The following is a 16,114-nucleotide window of genomic DNA, read 5'->3' on the forward strand; positions in this document are numbered from 1 at the left end:
ATGCAAATGGACATTGTAGAAGTGGAGCAATCTTCCATTTACTTGTATTTGTATGCATTTTTTGGTGGATTTTCAGAAAATAGGGCTAGGGCTCAAGAGCTTTTCTGAAAGTAAGGTATTGCAGTGTGGGGTCCCACAGCGAAGTTTGCTTGGGCCTTTGCTATACTCAATATTCACAAACGACCTCCCTTATGTATTAAATAAATCCAGTGTAATCATGTATGCTGATGATTCCACAATGTATAGTACAGTATCAACATGTAGTGAGTTAAACAATCTACATAAAATAGAGCTTAAAGCCATAACAGACTGGGTCAACAATAACAAACTGGTACTCAACATTGCAAAAACAAAAGCAATGGTGTTCTGATCCAGGCACATATTAAGCAGCGATCCACAATTAAGCCTGACACTGGCTGGTCAGCCAGTGGAACAGGTAAAAAAGGCTGAGTTGCTTGGCATGGTTCTTGATTCTGGTTTAAAGTGGACAACGTTTTTTGTCAGTCATTGACAGTATCGTAACAAAAATAGGAAGGAGCATAGCTCTGACAAGAAAATGCACAAAGTATTTAACACCAACCACTTTGAAAGAAGTCATCCAGGCTCTGGTTTTGTCACATCTTGAGTACTGTCCGATCATAATTATGGTCATCAGCAGCAAAAACACATAATACAGAAACTACAAATAGCTCAAAATAAGGCTGCCAGACTAGCTCTCCACTGTTCAAAGCGCACTAATAACTAACTAATAGAGTTATGCACAGAAATATATCATGGCTTCCGGTTGAGAAACGTCTGCAATCTCGTCTCATTACTTTTCTCAGAAATGTTCAAGTTGTCAAAAAACCACAGTATTTTTATGATCATATAGTTTACATAAGAGAAGAACATTGACCAGACAAGCTACGTCAGGCCATCTACTGGCACCTAAGCCCAGGACAAATCTACTCAAATCTTCTGTGACTTACAGAGCTATCATGGAATGGAACTCTTTGCCAAGCTACTTCGCTGAAATAGAATCCAAAACCACTTTCAAGAAAACATTTAAATACCATCTACTAACAAGCATGCACTGAACCCTTATCGCATAGCGGTGAAAACCAATTGACTGTTTGTTAATTGTATTTGTTGATGGCAGTGAGTGCTGCTCAGGAAGCACTATTTATTTTATTTTAATTATTTTATTTTAATACTTTATACTAATAAGTATCTTGTACAATGTCATCCTTAACTGAGGATGAGATTGTTAATGAGATTGTTAATGATGTAATTGATGATGTAAATGATGTTGTAATTGATGTTGATAATGATGTAAAGTCTTGAATATTGTTGTATTGTTTTAATTGTATTGTCAAGTGCAAAAGCTAATGGGGATCCTAAATAAACATAAACACATACTAACACATCTTAAATACCCATAGTCCATAGTCTATACTACTAACACATCTTAAATACCCATAGTCCATACTACTAACACATCTTAAATACCTGGATGTGCATTTACAAGGCTATGTCTGTGCTCTCTAACCTGTGTGTTTTCAGGGGCTGGTTCAGTAGCGCAGGCTCCGAGCTCAGTGTGGACATGTACAACACTAGTCTGGACATGGGAGGAGATGCAGCCGGAGGAGGAGGAGGAGCAGGAGGAGGAGGAGGGGTGATGGGAGGAGCAGGAGGAGGAGGGGTGATGGAAAGATGGAGTTCATTCGGGCCGCGACCTGTCGTCCTGAAATCATCCTCTGACTTGGGATCAGACTCTACAAAACCCTCTGACCCTAACCCAGGTAACACCTGACCTCTGACCCTAACCTAGGTACAGGGGAGGAAATTAGGCCACTTTACTCGCCAAATGCAAGTATTTTTTAGGTTTGGCGAGTGATTCATGAAGACCACTCGCCAGTCTGGCGACTAGTAAACAAAACAAAAAAAAACATTCTGCAATCACAGTCACTGGCAAACGGTGCGCGTCTTCTGAGTGCTCGCTTTGGTTGACAGTGTCACAAGAGCACTGCACAAGACCCGCGGACATATAGAATGTTTAATAAAAGTTCCCGCCGTACTGGCCAACCACGGGGCGGACATATATAATGTTGAATAAAAGTCCTGCGGTACTAGCCATCAGTCAAGGGAGCACTCGCAAACAGATAACGTTAAACACAGCAGAAGATGGAAAACAGACAGACTGACCAACGGGGAACTGCATCCAACCCTAGTACAACCCTCGAGTATAAGGCAAGGACACATTTAAATCACAGAGGTGTATGTTAGTCTATTGGAACAGTATACAGTAGTTAGCTTCTAGTTAGCATTTTAGCTATATAGCTGCTTGCTAGCTAACGTTAGCCCTGTGTGTGTGTGTGTGTGTGTGTGTGTGTGTGTGTGTGTGTGTGTGTGTGTGTGTGTGTGTGTGTGTTGTGTGTGTGTGCGTGTGTGTGTGTGTGCGCACTCAAAGCAGCCAGCCCCATGTTAGCTAGGTGTATCTGTTATGACTATAATGTTTCCAAAAACGCACCGGACTACGACGTAAGGTTATATGTTTTATTGCGTGCTCAACCAGTGCACAACAACACACCAACCGAACTGACGATACCACAACACTGACGGTATTTCACAGCCCTGTCGTCCAGCCCACCGTGCCGTCTTAAAGGCACAGTGAACACCGTTGTGATGCCTACCCAGATGCATACACAACATTGACGCGGCTTGACAACCGAGGTTCAAACTAAAGTTAACTTGATTGATTGATTGATTGATTGAAAACTTTATTAACAGATTGCAGAATGGGTACAATACAGTACGGCTCAATTCTCAATACACACAATTGTTAAGGGGATGCAGACCAGAGAGACTTTCGTCTGGTTTACATCAGGGTCCGTAATGTTTGTGGAAAAAAAGTCTGCACACCGTCTATAGTGTTCCCAAGTTTTAATGTACTTGAACACAACGTTTCGGCCTGTGGCCTTTTTCAAGTGTCCTTGAAAAAGGCCACAGGCCGAAATGTTGTGTTCAAGTACATTAAAACTTGGGAACACTATAGACGGTGTGCAGACTTTTTTTCCACAAACATTACAGATCTATTTCGAGTCTAGCACCCGTGACTACATTTGGGATGTGTGTGAGTCTTTTCTATTACATCAGGGTCCCCCATTTTCAATTCATCATAACATATGACATACACAACATACAGATAGACAGTACTGCTACATCTATACATTTCACATCTATCTATACACTTCACAACATACTTCGGTTTTTTTCTTTCACTGCCCAACCCAGTCCAACCCAGCATCTTTCACTGCCCAGTTCAGCCCAACCCAGTCCAGAATAGATCCCTCTTTCATGTTAATATGTTTTATGCTAATATTGTGAAGAGTAGAGACACTGTTATTAATGTTTTATGCTAATAAATATTTTAAAGAGTAGAGACACAGTGTGATTATTACTATGATTGAAAATCTATTTAGATGAAGACATACAAAGAAGTAATTATCACAATTAGCGATTTATTTTTGGCTGGTAAAAAATCTGTTTGGCTGGTAAAAAAAATCAGTTACTCGCCAGTTGGCTGGTAAGCCAAAAAGTTAGTTTCCTCCCCTGCCTAGGTAATACCTGACCTCTGACCCTAACCCAGGTAACACCTGACCTCTGACCCTAACCCAGGTAACACCTGACCTCTGACCCTAAACCATCTGACCTCTGACATCAATGTAACTTGGCTCTGCCCCCTGTAGAGGAACATTAATGTAACTTTGCTCCACCCCCTGTAGTGGAACATTAACACATTGAGTGCCAACGACGAGAAATCTCGTTGTTGGCCGCCATGCGTTGTGTGTCTGTCTCCTTACGAACAATGGCTGGACTAGCCCAAAGGAGATAAAGATACTCTCCAGTTCATGCTCCCTGGACCTGGAACATCTGGCCATTCAATGTCGCCCGTTTCATCTCCCCCGAGAATTCACTGCCATTATCATGACGGCGGTGTACATCCCTCCCCAAGCGAACACCGCCAGGGCCCTGGCGGAGCTACAGGGGCATCTAAACATCCACCAGATCAAACACCCGGACGCAGCCATGATCGTAGCCGGCGATTTCAACCAGGCGAATCTGAAGGAAGTGATGCCATCCTTTTTTCAGCACATCGCCTGCTCCACCAGGGGAGGACACACGCTGGATCATTGCTACACCCCGTTCAGAGCCAGCTACAAGGCTGTACCGGCTCCGCCATTAGCGGGGGCTACAAGCACATCCGATCATGACTCCATTTAGCTATTTCCGGCTTACAGGCAGAGATCACGTGACGCCGTCGTGTCACGTGAGGTAAAGAGATGGTCCAACCAATCCGAGGCCACGCTTCAGGACGCTCTAGAGGACGTAGACTGGGGAATGTTCCAGGGAAGCGCCAGTGACGTCAGCGAGTTTGCAGATACTGTTGTTAGCTTCATAGCAACCTTAGTTGATAGTATCGTCCCCACAAAAAAGGTGAGGGTGTTCCCGAACCAGAAACCGTGGGTGGACAGTACTATCAGAGAAGCTCTGAAAACTCGCACAACTGCTTACAACCTGGGCAGAGAGACAGGAAATATGGAGGAGTACAAGGCAACAGTCTATACTCTGTGCAAGGCTGTTAAACTTGCTAAGAGGACGTATGCTGACAAGATGGAAGCACAAATGGCACAGAATGACACAAGAGGCTTATGGCGGGGACTGTGGACGATAACTGACTACAAAGTCAGCGCCCCCTCAATGGGGAGCGACGGCGCCTCTCTCGCGGACAAACTCAACTCCTTCTATGCACGGTTTGGTGCAGACAGTGGCGACGCTAGCTCACCGGCTAGTGACGTCACTGACTCGCCGGCTGTCGTGGAGGGGGGGGACATCCGCGGGGGGGTGGGGACGCTCTCTCATTGACAGAACACAGTGTGAGAAGAGCATTTATGCGGGTGAACACCAGGAAGGCTGCTGGCCCAGATGGGATAACAGGACGCATACTTAAGTCCTGTGCTAACCAGCTAGCCCCTGTGTTCACCACCATATTTAATCTATCCCTGGCGGAATCCGTGATACCTGCCTGCTTCAAGGTGTCTACTATTATCCCGGTACCAAAGAAATCCTCCCCAACAGGTCTCAATGACTACAGACCGGTGGCACTCACCTCTGTGGCCATGAAATGTTTTGAGAGGCTGGTTAAGGATCACATTTGTGCCTCCCTCCCCAGTGATATGGACCCTATGCAATTTGCATACAGGCCGAACAGGTCCACTGATGATGCGGTCTCCCAAGTACTGCACAGCACCCTCTCACCTAGACCGCCAGAAGGGGGGCTATGTGAGACTGTTGTTCATTGACTACAGCTCAGCGTTCAACACCATAGTCCCCACCAGACTGGTGGACAAGCTGATCGAGCTGGGTCTGAGCTCCGCTCTGAGCGCCTGGATACTGGACTTTCTGAGTGAAAGGCCCCAGGCGGTCAGGGTGGGGGGTCAGACCTCCAAGTACCTGGGGGTCCACATCTCAGAGGATCTGACATGGACAACACACATAGACTCAGTCGTAAAAAAGGCGAAGCAGCGCCTCTACCACCTGAGACAGTTAAGGAAGTTCAGAGTATCGGGGAAGATACTCCAGTCCTTCTACTCCGGAGCTGTAGAGAGCATCTTGACTGGAAACATCACTGCCTGGTATGGAAACAGCACGGCACAGGACAAGAAGGCCCTACAGAGAGTGGTACGCTCAGCCGAGCGTACTACAGGTATTGCACTACCACCCCTGCAGGTCCTATATAACAAGAGGGGCAAATCCAGAGCCTGTAGAATAATGAAAGACCCTCACCACCCCAACAACAGCCTGTTTAAGCTGCTGCGGTCAGGCAAACGCCTGCGAACACCAGCAACTAGGACAGAGAGACTTCGGCTCAGCTTCTTCCCCCAGGCCATCAGAGCCTTGAATACTGAACTCTCCACACACAAGCACACACACAACACACACACACTGTAAACGCTCACACACTAACAGCCACTTTAACATGAGCACACACACACTCATGCTGCACACGCTCACACTTATGGTCACTTTACAAAAGGAAAGGCCACTTTAAAAATAGTATAGTATAACTTGAGATTGTATAATATAGCATTGTATAGCAGTGTACATAAAGACCCAGTGCCTCATCCGTAGCTAACAGTGTATTGCACTATCACAGGACCTAGCATGTCTTACCATGCTCTGTAAAAACTCATGTACATATACCGATATGCCCTACTTTGATTACTTGTATTATTGCACAATGTCGTTCTATTGGATTCTTATTATATTATTATTATTGTATTATGCACAATCGTTGCGGGCAAGACCCCCCGCATTTCACTGTATACTTGTATGCCGTGACAAATAAAACTCTTGACTTGACTTGACTATATAGAGATGTTAGCTGTAGGACTCAGACCATATTATTTGCCCAGGGAGATTCCCCATGTTATCATGATGGCGGTTTACATCCCCCGCCTCAGTAAACCCAACTGCTCCGCGTGACATCATCCACAGCACGATCGCATGTCTCCAGACAAAACATCCGAAGGCTCTAATCCTGGACACACCACTACCAAATTTCACACAGTATGTCAGCTGCCACACCAGGAAAAATAGGAAACCGGACCATCCGGCTTCAACATGGACGGTCGCATTTTACGTAGCTCCCGTAACCAACGCAACAGAGCAACAACAAAAAAGTACTTTGCGCATTTTCTACTTTCCCTCCTGTGGATTATGGATTTGTACCTGAATTCACAACTCAAGCAGCAACTCCAGACAGAAGTGGAGGGTAGCGAAAACGTAAAACAGCAGTCCCATTGCGACTTCTATTTGTTAACGGGCTCGGAGAGGAAACATCCAGCCTTCGGAGCCACGACCATCCACACAGTACTTACTGCAAATCCGGAACGAAAGAAATTACCCCCGGCAGGCAAGTGTAATAAGAGATCAATGTTTTTATTATATCTGCTCATGTCGGGTGACATTCATCAGAACCCTGGTCCCGTAATGACACGGAACCAGAGACTACAGTCAAATCTGCTGACCCAAGAAGCAGCAGCCAGCACAACAGATCAACGGCTACCCACACATACTGCGGCTAACGACATGATCAACGGCAACATTCCTCCTCCGCCACCTCTGCAAAAGAACCCACGAGAGGCCACAGCGAGAGGGAAGGAACCGGGGTTCACAACCGAGGCGCCCAGCACGTCGCGGGGACAAAACAGCGAGGCATCGCTCCTCACACCGGCGCCGGAGATCAACAGCATCCACGCAATTGACGCTTCAGCCAGCAGTTGCACCAGCCGACCAGCAAGCGGCGACATACCCTCACAGAAGCCCCAGCGGACTCTGCAAGTGGCTAAAGGGAGAGCGGCGCGGGACATCAAGGTCACCAAGGACCCGACGGTTAGCTTGGCTGGCCCCGCCAAGGCCGCCATGCCAGCTAGTCTACCCGGGCTGAGGCCAGGACAAAAGGCACCTCCCCTCCCCCACAATGGAGTACAATCAGACATATCTGTAATCAACCAGCCCCCCCCCCCACATCGCGGGCTTTCACACAAAGGAATACAGACTCCAGCAAAGGACAAAGCATCACCCCCTCCCACCCTCCCCACCCACGGCACAAACAGCAACAACGCCCCCCCTCCCCCCACCACAGGACAGGACACAATTGAACAGAGTTACCTCAACTGTGACGACGTCAATCTTATTACAAGCAAAAATGGACTTCACATATTTCATCTAAATACAAATAGCCTGAGACCTAAACTGGCTGAAATCAAACAGTTGTTTTTAAACGGTAAGGCTAACATATTGTGTTTCACAGAAACAAAATTAGACTCATCTGTACAGGATCCAGAGATTGAAATTGAAAACTACTCAATAGTCAGGAGGGATAGGAACCAGTATGGAGGTGGCGTCTGTGTGTATATACACAAGGATACCAAATACATCAACCGTACTGACCTTAACCATGATGAAATTGAAACTGTTTGGATTGAAATCTTATTAGACAGGGCGAAACCAGTACTAGTAGGCACAATCTATAGACCACCAGAACAGAGTGGCTTTTATGACACACTTGATGGGTGTTTAGCTGGGATGGAGGGGGTAGAAAAAATTCTTATTGGGGACTGGAACACGGATATGCTGCGTAAATCAGCACCCGTCTTCAAGGCCTTCAGTAGATTTTCTGACCTGCACGGTTTCAGCCAGCTAATCACACAACCCACAAGGGTATGCGATTCGACACAAACCACCATTGACCTCATTTTGACCTCTGACAAGTCCATGATCTCCAGTAAAGGGGTGATAGCATGCGGGTTAAGTGATCATTATATGATTTTCTGTACCCGCAAAAAGCTAAAACAGAAGGCCGGCTGTCACAAAACAGTCACATCTAGAGACCTCAAAACTTACTCTAGAGAGGCCTTTAACCTAGAACTGGGGAGCTTGGACTGGTCAGATGAGCTCAGTGGTACACAGGTTGAAGAAACATGGCTTGGATTCAAAACCAAATTCACAGCAATACTCAACAACATGGCACCGATAAGAACCACCAGGGTTAAAAATCGCGCTGAGGCATGGATGCACACTGAAATACTGGCCGCTATGAAAACCAGAGACAAAAAATGCTCTGAACTTCATAAAAGTCAGACAAAGCTTTCCAAAAGCTCAAACAGTGAACTCCAAGCCCACGTGGTTGAACTAAAAATCCAAAGAAACAGACTAAGAAATGACGTAAACACCATGATCAGAACCGCAAAAAGAAATTTCATCAACGACAAAACTAAAAAAAAAAAAAAAAAAACAGCGAACTTTGGAAATTACTCAATAATCAACTAGGCTGCAGTAAAAAACTTAAAACCAGATTCTCAAACATAAACATAAAGACGGACAACACGCTCATCACAGACAAGCTGGATGTAGCCAATTACTTAAACATCTTCTTCACAAACATAGCCACAACACTGGTAAACAAACTACCCTCCCACTCAGGGCATTATGGGGTAGAACACATAGTAGCATACTACAAAAACCTAGGGGTCCACAAAGACGACTTCAAACTTGAAATGGTAACAACCGATGAGGTACTCAAAAAATTGAGCGCCCTCCAACCTAACAAGGCCACTGGCCATGACAACATCCCCTCCAAATTCCTCAGAGACGCAGCAGCCGCCATCACCCCAGTCATCACACACATAATAAACCTCTATAAGACAGGGGCACGTCCCCAAGGACTTCAAAATTGCGAGAGTGACCCCTCTACACAAAAAGGGCAGCAAATTAGACCCAGGCAACTACCGCCCTGTTTCTATTCTTACCTCCATCTCGAAAGTCATGGAGAAAATAGTCTACGAACAGGTCGAAAAGTACCTGGCGGAAAAAAACCTAATCTACGAATTCCAATCTGGCTTCAGAACGTCCCACTCCACTGACACATGCCTCCTCTATTTGAACGACCACATCAAACAAGAGGTGGACGCTGGCAAATACCGCGGCATGGTCATGCTGGACCTACAAAAGGCCTTCGACACTGTCAATCACTCCATTCTAATGGACAAGCTAAAAGCAATTGGTTTTGATAGCCTATCAGTGAGCCGGATGCAATCCTACCTGGAGGGGAGAGAACAGATGGTAGAGGTAAACGGTACTCTATCCCCCCCCCTCACAGTGAGCTGTGGTGTTCCACAAGGAAGCATACTAGGACCGCTACTCTTCCTAATTTATGCAAATGACATGTCGTCAGCCTGTGACTGCAACTTGTTCCTGTTTGCGGACGACTCAGCCCTGCTGGTCTCTGACAAGAACAAATTGCAGGTTGAAAAAACCCTCAGCACGGAACTAGGCAAAATCTGCATATGGCTCGCTGATAACAAACTATCATTACACATGGGCAAAACAGAGTCCATTCTCTTCGGTTCAAATAACAAACTCAGCAAGACCGACGGATTCTCAGTTACAGTGGGTGACAATATTGTCACAAGGAAAGACGAAATTACCTACCTGGGTTCCATCCTAGAGGCAAATCTTTCCTGTGACAAAATGGCATCCAATGTAATAAAAAAAGTCAACCAACGAACTAGATTCTTGTACCGGATCTCCTCTCTGGTAAACAAGAATACCCTGAAGACTCTGGCAGGAGCACTCATTCAAGGGTACTATGACTATGCGTGCACCTCATGGTACCAAAGCACCTCAAAGGCGCTTAAAACAAAATTACAAACATCACAAAACAAACTGGTCAGACTACTACTTGACCTGAACCCCAGAACCCACCTCACCCCTGCCCACTTTGCCAACCTAGGATGGCTTAGAGTAGACGACAGAGTACAGCAACTTGCAATGGGCCTGGTCTACAAGATACACTATACGACCGGGGTGCCCATGTACATGTCAAAATACTTCCCAAAGGTCAGTGAATACCACAACCACTACACCAGAGGAAGCTCAACAAATCATGTTAAACCCAGATTCGGCTCAAACAAGGGACTAAACACGTTTCGCAATTATGCCACAACAATGTGGAACGCCCTACCCAAAGCTGTAAAGGAATGTGAATCCCTGCCCACATTCAAAACCGCCCTTAAAGAGCACCTACGGGAGGCTGCAATTCGAAACTGGCCACCGTAAATGGCCAAAACCCCCACCACCTCCTAATAGACAGTCTCCTCCCCACCGCATGTATATATTCCCTCCCCGCCGTATGTATATTTCCCTCCCACCCACCCACCCCCTCCTAATGTACAGTCCCCTCCCCATCATATGTATATACTCTGTCAGGATCTAGGGGTAACAGTACTGTATATTTGAATACCGCCTATGTCACAAATGTATCAGTACTAAATACCTATATGTCCCTATGCCATAAATGTCATGTATGTTGTGTATGTCATAAATGTCTATATGAATTGAAAATGGGGGACCCTGATGGAAACAAGACAAACGTCTTTCTCAGGTCTGCATCCCCTTAACAATTGTATGTATTGAGCCGTACTGTATTGTACCCATTCTGCAATCTGTTAAATAAAGTTTTCATTCATTCATTCATTCACACCTACTGTATGCCAAGATCAAGGAGGCATACAGCTCCTCCACTACCACAGCTGGGCCGGTCGGACCACAACCTGGTTCACCTCAACCCCTGTTATGTGCCTCTGGTTAAAAGACAGCCTGCAACCAAAATAACAGTGAGAAGGTGGTCTGAGGAGGCCCAAGAGTCACTACAGGGCTGTTTTGAGACTACCGACTGGCAGGCACTCTATGAGCCCCATGGAGAGGACATCAATGGGCTCACAGAGTGCATCATGGATTACATTAACTTTTGTGTGGACTCCAATGTCCCATCAAGGACTGTTACCTGCTACTCAAGCAACAAGCCTTGGGTCACAAAGGACATCAAAGCCCTACTGGATGATAAGAAGAGGACCTTCAACGCAGGTAGCAGAGGAGGTGAAAAGAGTTCAGGGGCTGCTGAAAATCAACCTTAGCCTGTTAAGCTGTAGCCCTATTTTCAGAAATTCCGCCTAAAGGTACATGCCCAATTTGCATGTTCATCTAGGGACCTGGGGGTATGTATTCCCAGTGTCAGAAATATTGTGTCTGTTACTAGGCTTGAATAAATTGTGATGAAACAAAGGAGAATATAAATTATGAATTTATTTTGCATCTTTGCCGGTGAATAACACCATGTTATAATAATGACTTGGCCTGAAAAAAAGTTCAGTCAGGAGATATTTTCATCACATGGTGCGAAAAGAACCACCTCCAGCTAAATGTGATGAAGACCAGGGAACTGGCTGTGGATCTGGGGAGGAGGTGGAGTACACCTGTGACCCCCGTTTCCATCAGGGGGGTCGACGTGGACATGGTTGAGAATTACAAATACCTCGGAGTACATATTGACAATAAACTGAACCGGTCTAAACACACTGAGGCACACTACAGAAGGGCCAGAGTCAACTCTACTTCCTCAGAAGGCTGAGATCCTTCAACGTCTGTACAGTGAGAGTATCTTCTATGAGTCGGTGGTGGCGGGAGCCTTCTTGTACCCAGTGACCTACTGGGGCATCGGACTGAGAGCGGGGGACGCAAATGCATCAACGCATCACACTGCCTCACTGAGCACAGGGTGACAGTAGTACAAACTCGACACTTTACATTTTCTTTTCTACATGTATTACTGTACATTTACTGTATATGGCTGTATATTTTTGGCTGTATATTTTAGAATGTATATCCCAGACTGTATTTTTATTCGTACGTATTTGTGATTTTTGATTTTGACTACCTAAATGTTTATTCTGAGCGATCTGTAGTGCTCAATTTCCCTCGGGATCAATAAAGTACTTATATTCTATTATATTTGAGTATTATTGTTATTCCTGGTACCTGGTCAGTGTTATTTTTTTCCAGCATCATCAATATCATTCTTCCCTCTTTTCTTTCCCAGCAGGCTTTGCGCTGCAGCTGTACCATGGCGCTCAGAAGCCCACCCCCATGGAAGTGATGAAGGCCCAGGCCACGCGATTGGCTGACGACCTCGCCACTCAGAAGGACGCCCTGCCCAAGATGGAGATTCCCACCGCGGAGGGGAGGAGGCAGGCGGCGCGGCCACACAAGCTGAAACACAGAGACATGAACATCCTCACTCCCTCAGGCTTCTAGACCAGACACACCCCACAACTACCCTGCAACTACCCCAAGACGTCAGGCTTCTAGACCAGACACACCCCACACCTACCCCACAACTACCCTGCAACTACCCCAAGACGTCAGGCTTCTAGAGCAGACACACCCCACAACTAACCCCAAAACTACCCTGCAACTACCCCAAGACGTCAGGCTTCTAGACCAAACACACCCCACAACTACCCTGCAACTACCCCGTAACTACCCTGCAACTACCCCAAGATGTCAGGCTTCTAGACCAGACACACCCCACAACTACCCCGTAACTACCTTGCAACTACCCCAAGACGGCAGGCTTCTAGAGCAGACCGATTCCACAATTACCCTGCAACTACCCCATACCTACCCCACAACTACCCCAATACTTCAGGCTTTTAGAGCAGACACACCCCACAACTACCCTGGTGACGTCTCACATTCACACTCCAAGTCATCTGGACTGACTTTACAACTGAAAACTTCAAAACTGACTTATGTTGTTTCTTTGTCTAAACTAGGGTTCAGTATGATTTATCCTTGGGCCTCCTGGTGCTCTGTGATCAAGGGTCTAAAATTAGACTTGGCCTATAATAACCCTGAATTAGATTCTGGTGTGAACACAAACTGTATTAAATGTATTATTCAGATAATTCAGCCCCACAGTGCAGAGCTTGACGTTAGCTGCCAAACATTACAGTGTTAGTTATCAACTGTTAGGACTAACATTAGAGTGAGTGTTAGTTACCAGCTGTTAGGACTAACATTAGAGTGAGTGTTAGGTCGCTTTCACACAGGGGCTGTTTGGTCCGGACTATCGAACCAGAAGTCGATAGTCCGGTTTTTCGGGTGTGTGTGAATGCGCAGTCGAACTCGGTCCGCGGACCAAACACGCGAACTCGGTCCTCCAAAAAACATAGTTCTCGGTTCGCCTTCATCGGACCAAACGCGGACCAAACGTAGTCAGTCAGGCATCTTGGGTAGAAGGAACACAGCAGCTTATTGTTATTATTATTAATACCGCGCGCAGCACACTGCATCTATATCTATCTATATATCTAACTGTGCATCTTGGGTAGAACAAGGAAGAAGAAAAAAACACGGCTTATTATTACCATGGCGCAGCATTACAAGCACACTGTGTAAACATGTCTCGTGGACAGACTTGGGTGATCCGCTGATCTGGAGTCAGACATGGCTCGCAGTCCACAGACACACACACACGGGCTCGCAGCCACACACACATTTCCACTCTCTATCAATGCCACGCCTCTGCTACTATCACTGCTACACAGTTTGTGTATTTCCACATTTCACTTCCTGAAGGGGAGGGATTTCCACTCTCCATTGTGTCCAATAGACGAGCGCCCTTTTGGACCGCGTGACATTGTTCAGAAAGTTCGGTGCGCTTGACAAATTGCTATGTGAACGCAGGCGAACCAAATGAAGAATGCAACAATGTTGCAACTTCACCACCAGAACCGCACCGAGTCCACCAAAACTATATGTGAAAGCGACCTTAGTTACCAGCTGTTAGGACTAACATTAGAGTGAGTGTTAGTTACCAGCTGTTAGGACTAACATTAGAGTGAGTGTTAGTTACCAGCTGTTAGGACTAACATTAGAGTGAGTGTTAGTTACCAGCTATTAGGACTAACCCTCACTGTGGGGAGCTGGAGGGAGAATGACCAAGAGTGCAGACAGCCCTCCCAGTACCAGGAACTGGGCTCAATTAGACCTCCCAGTACCAGGAACTAGCCCTGGCCCAATTATCTCTCCCAGTACCAGGAACTAGCCTTAGCCCCATTAGCCCTCCTAGAACCAATAACTAGGCTTAGCCCCATTAGACCTCCCAGTACCAGGAACTAGCCGTGGCCCAATTATCCCTCCCAGTACCAGGAACTAGCCTTAGCCCTCCTAATCCCAGGAACTAGCCTTAGCCGCATTAGCCCTCCTAGTCCCAGGAACTAGGTTTAGCCCCATTGGCCCTCCCAGTACCAGGAACTAGGCTTAGCCCCATTAGCCCTCCTAATCCCAGGAACTAGGTTTAGCCCCATTAGCCCTCCCAGTACCAGGAACTAGGTTTAGCCCCATTAGCCCTCCTAATCCCAGGAACTAGGTTTAGCCCCATTAGCCCTCCCAGTACCAGGAACTAGGGTTAGCCCCATTAGCCCTCCCAGTACCAGGAACTAGGCTTAGCCCCATTAGCCCTCCCAGTACCAGGAACTAGGCTTAGCCCCATTAGCCATCCCAGTACTAGGAACTAGGCTTAGCCCCATTAATCCTCCTAGTCCCAGGAACTATGTCCTTCTGCTCTGTGTAATATGTATTGCAATATATGTGTGGTTTATGTTTTGTGAATGGAACTTATTTTGAACATAGTTATTCTATTGAAATCTATTCATCAGTTTGTCTATCTGTCTTTCTCTGTAGCTTTTATGGAATATTCAGCAGAATAGCAAAGAAAAAAGCATCTCTAGATAAAAAGAAACACCCAAACCATTTCCAGTGACTTTCTGCAGTGTTTTTCAAAAAAGTGCAAGTAGGAATTGATCTTGTGTCGTCTGTGTGTGTTGATGGTTCCTTCCCTTCCACTGAGCAGGGTGGGAAAGCTACCCGACATCTCTTTAATGTTGCTTGACATGAGGAGAATTGGCTGATTGACAGGCTGTAGAGATCTCTCCATGGTTCTGATTGACCCGATGACAGGCTGTAGAGATCTCGTTTTCCTGTGGACGGGAGGCCAATATGAAAATACGATGTGTGAACAAGGAGTCGCTCCATTCCTCCCCGCTCTCTCTCTTGCGCTCTCTCGCTCTCACTCGTTAACTGGATATGCTGATGATTATTATAATTATTATTGTGATCATTATTCTCTGTTTTGTTTATTGCCAAGATGTTTATTATGTTACTGTAGCCATGGCCAGCATGTTCTCTTGCAGTCAGTTGTCAACTTGTCAACACATCCATCAATGTTTAATATGAAGAATAGTTCCGATGTGAATTAAACAGTCCATTGAACAGATGGCTGGATTATCTCACTCCATTAGTAGACTTTGTTGATAAGAGGTTTTATATTTTTCATACTGAATGAGTTCTAACAGATTTTGAAGCACATCTCTGGTAGACACTAGATTTAAAGAGGTCCTTTAAATCATCGTTAGTTGACCAGGAATCTGTCCAGATCAGATCATCTGCTCGTATGTGACATGTTTAATATGACTACTATAATGTGACATGATGGCAGGGGTGTAAAAAGTACCCAGAAATTATACTTAAGTGAAAGTATGGGTACCGTCTCAATCTTACTCAAGTAAAAGTCAAGAGTATATGGCTAAAAACACACTTGAGTAAAAGTCAAAAAGTTTCTACTTTTAAATGTACTTAAGTACTAAAAAGTAAAAACTTTTTTTCTGAC

General features: G+C 45.8%; 1 protein-coding gene across 2 annotated transcripts in view; it reads left to right on the top strand.

The window, feature by feature from the left end:
• The window catches only part of kiaa1191 (KIAA1191 ortholog), a 127,953-nt gene extending 112,753 nt beyond the window's left edge, over window positions 1-15,200 (top strand). The window contains exons 8-9 of one of the 2 annotated variants that reach the window (XM_084320740.1): window positions 1,543-1,781; window positions 12,482-15,200. In XM_084320740.1, coding sequence (XP_084176866.1) covers window positions 1,543-1,781; window positions 12,482-12,696 — 454 coding nt within the window. In that variant the 3' untranslated portion in view covers window positions 12,697-15,200. The remainder of the gene's footprint in view (window positions 1-1,542; window positions 1,782-12,481) is intronic. The other variant, XM_084320741.1, reaches the window with a different exon arrangement.
• Window positions 15,201-16,114: the final 914 nt, after the last annotated feature.

The sequence above is a fragment of the Notolepis coatsorum genome (assembly GCF_963971535.1).
Source record: "Notolepis coatsorum genome assembly, chromosome: 8".
Classification (NCBI taxonomy): Eukaryota; Metazoa; Chordata; class Actinopteri; order Aulopiformes; family Paralepididae; genus Notolepis; species Notolepis coatsorum.